Raw genomic sequence first — 5,947 nt, 5'->3', positions numbered from 1 at the left:
GGATGCCAAACAAGAGAAGAAAAAAATCAGATTTTTTGGCCTTGGATGCAATTTAATAGACAAGTGGTTAAAAAAAGTGATTTATTAGCAGATAAGCAGACAGAGACAGAGCTGAAAAAAAAATATTTCAAATTTTCTCCCACTCAGCAGGAACGTTTTCATGTCTACAGTCATTTTTCCAGCTCTTGCTACCCTAAAGCCTCCAGAAAGATAACAATAGCTCAAGCAGACGTATAAGCAATTTAAACAAAACTTTATAGGACACATTTTAAAAAACTCACTCCATCTTCTCCTAAACCTAGACAAAAAATAAAATAAAAATAAGGCCTTCTAATGTATCCAGAAGCTTGGCTGGCTTCTACGAGAAGCAAATACAGATAACTCCTCCACTTACAACTATTCATTTAACGACCGTTAAAAGTTACGACAGCACTGAAAATAAGTCTTAGGACCGTTTTGCACACTGTGGCTGCATCCCCAGGGCGACGTGATCCAAATTCAGACATTTCTGACTCATATTTATGACGGTTGCAGAGCCCCGGAGTCACGTGATCTCCTTTTGCAACCTTCGGACAAAGCAAAGTCCACGGGGAAGCCAGATCCACTTAACAACCCGTGTGACTAACTTAACACCCTCAGTGATTCACTTAACAACAGTGGCCAGAAAGGCTGTCAAATGGGAGCAAAGCTCACTTAACAACTGTCTCGCCCAGCAATGGAAATGTTGAAAATGTCGTTAAGTCGAGGACTTATTATTGCAATTCCAGGCACGTCGACCGTGACAGACACCTGGCAGAGAGAATGCGGGAATGTAAATTGGTATTTTCGTTCCACTTCCTTTGTTTTTTAGACACAGCAAATTCAGCCCAGAATTATGATGCTTAGGATATTTGAGAGCATCAACCCTAATTTGCTGTGTTTATTCTCAAGAAGGTACATCTGGAATCTTCTCATTTCGCCTGGGAGTTGCTGAATTTGGAAAAAGAAGAGAGAGAGAGAGAGAGAGAGAGAGAGGAAAAGAGGGAAGATGAACAGCCCTGACAATGGAGGTATTTTTTCCGTCCTAGCAACAATCAGGGTGCATTCAATTTAGCTAGTTAACATCTGCCACAATTAGCTGCTTTTGTAACATGGAGCTCGTTCCTCACTTCAGCCAAGAGTGTTTTCTTCCACGCTTGATTAATGTGCTTGAATCATCCACGGGAGAAATTATTCCAAGTTATAAAACTCTTTTTTGTTTTTGTTTTTTCATTTCCGGCAGTCTATTTTCTTTCATTCCTTAGAAACTCCTCCAGTTTAGCTAAAGGTGGCTAGAAATGGTTGCAGGAACTGGGTTTGGACAGTCTAGCGAAAAGAAGGACTAGGGGTACCATGAGAGCAGTCTTCCAGTATTTGAAGGGCTGCCCCAAAGAAGAGGAAAGGGTCAAATTATTCTCCAATGCACCGGAAGGCAGGACAAGAAACAATGGATGGAAACTAATCTAGGAGAGAAGCAACCTAGAACTAAGGAGGAATTTCTTGACAAGGGAGAACAATTAACCAGTGGAACTGCTTGCCTCCAAAAGTTATAAATGCTCCAATACCGGAATTTTTAAAGAAGAGATTGGACAATCATTTCCCTTACTCTATACTCTTTATGTGCATGACTGCATTCCCACTCACTCTGGTAATACTATTACTAAATTTGCAGATGGTACAACAGTGGTGGGACTCATCTCGGGGGGGGGGGGGATGAGTCTGCCTACCAAGATGAGGTGGACCGGTTGCTTTCGTGGTGTGGAGACAATAACTTGGTCCTCAACACCAATAAGACCAAGGAGCTTATAGTGGACTATAGAAGGAACAGATCAGACCTCCAGCCCTGGCTTATCAAGGGAGACCGAGTGGAGCAAGTGGCCAGTTTTAAGTTTCTGGGTGTTACCATAAAAGAGGACATGACCTGGGGGGCTCATATTGCAGCCTTGGTCAAAAGGGCCCAGCAGAGATTATACTAACTGAGACTTCTCAGGAAATAACAACTGGATGGAAAACTGCTGGTGACCTTCTACCGCTGCACCAGAGAGAGTATCTTAACTTCCTGAACACCTGTGTAGGGTTTGCCAGTTGCACAGGGGCAGATAGGACAGCACTCCAGAGGGTCAACGTCATTGCCCAGAGGATCAATTGGTTGCCCTCTCCCCTCTTTGGAAGAGTTTCATAGCTCCAGCTGCCTTAAGAAAGTTCAAAACATTCTCAAAGATGCATCTCATCCTGGGCACCACTTTTTTTTTTTTTTTGAACTATTACCATCTGGCAGACGGTACAGGATAATAATAATAAAAACAAGGACAAATAGGCTGAAAAACAGCTTCTATCCCAGGGCAGTAACTCTATTAAATTCTACTATATGGTGCAATATTAATGCAATATCAAGGGTTTGCAATTCAATGTACAGATGTGTGTTTGTGTTTATTTTCATAGCCATAATGTACACTGAAGGTGGTATTTAATTTCGTTGTACGAGGTGCAAGGACAATAAAGGAAACTAAACTGAAATGGTATAGGGTTTTCTGCCTAAGCAGAGGGTTGGATTAGAAGACCTTCAAAGTCCCTTCCAGCTCTATTCTTCTAACTCTGTTACTGGATTACTTTTCGGGGACAAGTCTGCAGCTGGAATTTACAGCTGCTGCTGAAATATTATAAACTCTCTAGAGCAGGGGTGTCTAACCTTGGCAACTTTAAGACTTGTGGACTTCAACTCCCAGAGTTCCTCAGCCAGCTTTGCACAAGTCTTAAAGTTGCCACGGTTGGACACCCCTGCTCTAGAGCCTCAAGTGATGGGAAGTGGATGTAATTTTTAAAAACCAAATAGAGGTAGTCCTTGAATTACAATGACAACTGGGACCAAAATCACTGCTGTGAGACATAAGACCAGAGGTCTCCAAACTTGGCAACTTTAAGACTTGTGGACTTCAACTCCTAGAATTCTGGGAGTTGAAGTCCACACATCTTAAAGTTGCCAAGTTTGGGGACCCCTGCATAAGACGAATGCTGCTTCCCCAGTGGGTTATATATATATTTTTTGCCAGAAATCAACAAAAAAAGGTCACATATCATGATCATGTGACTGCAGGGTACCGCAACTTGATTGTAAATGCCAGCCTGTTGTCAAGGGCCAAGATTGCGATTGTGTGCCTGCAGGGATGGTGCAACAATTGTTAAGCGCAAGTTCGGGTCGTAAGTGACTTAGTTGACAGGCCCAAGCCATTGTATCTGAACCCTGGTGGCTTTTAGATGGGTGGACTTCAACTCCCAGAATTCCCCAGCCATCCTAAAGTATCCAAAGTTGAGAAACACTAGGCTAAGCCATTTACAACATCAGATGGACCAAAAGTCTGACTTCTTCACACAATTCTAGAATAAAAAACTCACCAGCAGATTTCAATTCCTTGTTCAGGGCTCTTAAGGCTTCCCGGTTCTGGTTCCGTTTCTGATTCAGATCCACAATCTAAGGAGAAATGGATAAAACCTCAAGCTTTATTAAAAAGCTCATTTCCACCCAGCATGTCCTAGTCTGCTTTCCTTCTCTCTGCAGGTTGGACAAGCCATATTTATTCATTTATATCAAAGTAGACCTTGATTTACAACCATCAAAGCCGCCTGGTCACGTTGTAGGGGAGATGGGTGGGGAAGGAAGAAAGGAAGGGGAAAAAAGAAAGAGAAATGAAAGGAAGGAGAAAGAGAGAGAGGAAAGAAAGAAAGAGGGAAGAAATAAAGAAAATAGAGGAAGAGAAAGAAAGAAAGAAAGAAAGAAAGAAAGAAAGAAAGAAAGAAAGAAAGAAAGAAAGAAAGAAAGAAAGAAAGAAAGAAAGAAAAGAAAGGAGAAGGGAGGGAAGGAAGGAGAAAAAAGAAAGAGAAGGAAGAAGGAAGGAGAAAGAAAGACAGAGGAAAGAAAGAAAAAGAAAGAAAAGAGGAAGAGGAAGGAAGGAGAGAAAAGAAAGAAAGAGGAAAGAATGAAGGAGAAAGAGGGAAGAAAGAGAGGAAAGAAGGAAGAAGAGGAAGAGGAAGGAAGAGGAAGAGGAAGGAAAGAGGGAAAAAGAAAAGAAAAGAAAAGAAAAGGAAAGGAAAGGAAAGGAAAGGAAAGGAAAAAAAGACATTAAAACAATTATCAACACTTTATTTATTTATTTATTTATTTATTTGATTTGTCAATTGTTTACAAGATAATAAGTACAAGTGTATACATAGTTGTGAATATATGAAATGGGTACATATAAGAAAAATAAAAGAATAAGAGAAACAATAGGACAGGGACGGTAGGCACGTTGGTGCGCTTATGCACGCCCCCTACAGACCTCTTAGGGAAGGGTGAGGTCAATAGTAGACAGTCTAAGGTTAAAGTTTTTGGGGTTTGGGGAAGAGACTACAGAGTCGGGTAGAGTATTCCAGACATTGACCACTCTATTGCTGAAGTCGTATTTCCTGCAATCAAGTTTGGTGCGGTTTACTTTGAGGCGTCAGTCTCCTCTGTGGAAGTTTTCAAATAAGAGGCTTTACAGATATTTTCCCTGGATAGCACGCGTGGGGCCTTGCTGCCCATTGCTTAGGGGTGAACTGGACGACCTTGGGGGACCCCTTCCAAGGAGACAATTCTCTGGACGTGGCCTGAACGTGTGTGGGGGGGGCGGTTGTTGGACTAGTGGATCTCTAAGGGTTTCTTTCCAAATGGACACTTGTACACTTCCTTCTCGCGATCCTCCTCCGCCCCCAATATTTCCATTCTTCAATCTTGTTGTATATATTTTATATTATATGGTTTGTGGGGGGCGGGGTGTGCAGTGAGAGGGAAATCCCTAGGCGCGGGGTGGGGGGGCAGGCGGAGGACTACAACCCCCATCATGCCTCGCGGCGCCAATTCGCCCCAACGGCAGTCCCCGGCCTACCTGCTGCCTAGCGGCCATCACCTCCTCGGCCAGTGTCTCCACCTCGGCCAAGTAGCGGAGCACGAAGTCTGGATCCTCACCGGCCATTGCGCCGGATTTCGAAAGAAGAGTGACGCCGGGAAGCGGCGCGACTCGACGCGGCGCGGCCTAGTCGGCGCAGGCGCCTTAGCCGGGCGGTTGCCATGGCGACCGGCCAGGATTTGAGGTCTACTCCAGGCCTTCGTGGGCCTCCCTCACCAACCTGGGAAGGAGGCTGGCTTATGCTTCTTCTCTGTGGGCGGCAGCCGGGGAGGACAGGCAGACTTTCCCCAGAGGCCCTTCGAGGCTTTGAACTCCATTTCCCCTCCTCTTCGGCCTCCCAGAAATGAGGATGGCCTCAGATTAGCTCTGGCCTCCTTCCTCCTTCCCTGCAAGGGAAGGGTCGATCGGCCCTTCCCTTGCAGTTCCACGAGGATGGATTACAAATCCCATCATTCCCATCATTGCAGGGCTGCGGCGCTGGGCATGATGGAAAACTGAGTGATGCACTGAAAACAGCCAGAGATAGAAGCAAAGAAGACAATGGCCTGACTTTTCTAGTGTGCAACTCCTCGGTGTGTTGTCTGAACCCAGTCACTTGAGTCAGCTTGACCTGCTTTGGGAAGGAAAGACCTGTAGGTAGCATTTACATGACACCCAAAGCTTCCTTTGAAATGTGGGGCCAACTCAGCCAATTACGCCAGCATTGTGTGAACACCAAAATGGGTTAATTCACCAACCCTGATTTGGGCCAAGGGATGAAACATGCACCTCATATCATCAGTTTTCTTTTTTATCTGTTTTTGTTGTTCTTATAAACAACATAGTGAACATACAAAATACTCCTGCCGCCTATTTTCCCCACAACAACAACCCTGTGAGTGAGGTTGGGCTGAGAGTGTGACTAGTCAAAAGTCACCCACCTGGCTTTCATACCTAAGACAGGACTAGAACTCTCCATCTGGTGATTGGCCCAAAGTCACCCAGTCTGCTTTCATGCCCTAACT

The 5,947-nt window shown here is 44.4% G+C and overlaps 1 protein-coding gene across 2 annotated transcripts in view; it reads right to left on the bottom strand.

The window, feature by feature from the left end:
* Positions 1–5,278, bottom strand: part of PDRG1 (p53 and DNA damage regulated 1) — a 14,844-nt gene extending 9,566 nt beyond the window's left edge. Inside the window, exons 1-2 of one of the 2 annotated variants that reach the window (XM_026689592.2) lie at positions 4,923–5,278; positions 3,412–3,487 (exon numbers count right to left, since the gene is read on the bottom strand). In XM_026689592.2, the coding sequence (XP_026545377.1) occupies positions 3,412–3,487; positions 4,923–5,009 (163 nt within the window). In that variant the 5' untranslated portion in view covers positions 5,010–5,278. The remainder of the gene's footprint in view (positions 1–3,411; positions 3,488–4,922) is intronic. The other variant, XM_026689596.2, reaches the window with a different exon arrangement.
* Between the last annotated feature and the right edge of the window lie 669 nt (positions 5,279–5,947).

The sequence above is a fragment of the Notechis scutatus genome, chromosome 3, assembly GCF_049901735.1.
Source record: "Notechis scutatus isolate UNSWTSFEM ecotype Mainland chromosome 3, rNotScu1.2, whole genome shotgun sequence".
Taxonomy (NCBI): Eukaryota; Metazoa; Chordata; class Lepidosauria; order Squamata; family Elapidae; genus Notechis; species Notechis scutatus.
Note: the sequence above shows the minus strand (reverse complement) of the source record. Positions and strands in the feature narration are given on the sequence as shown.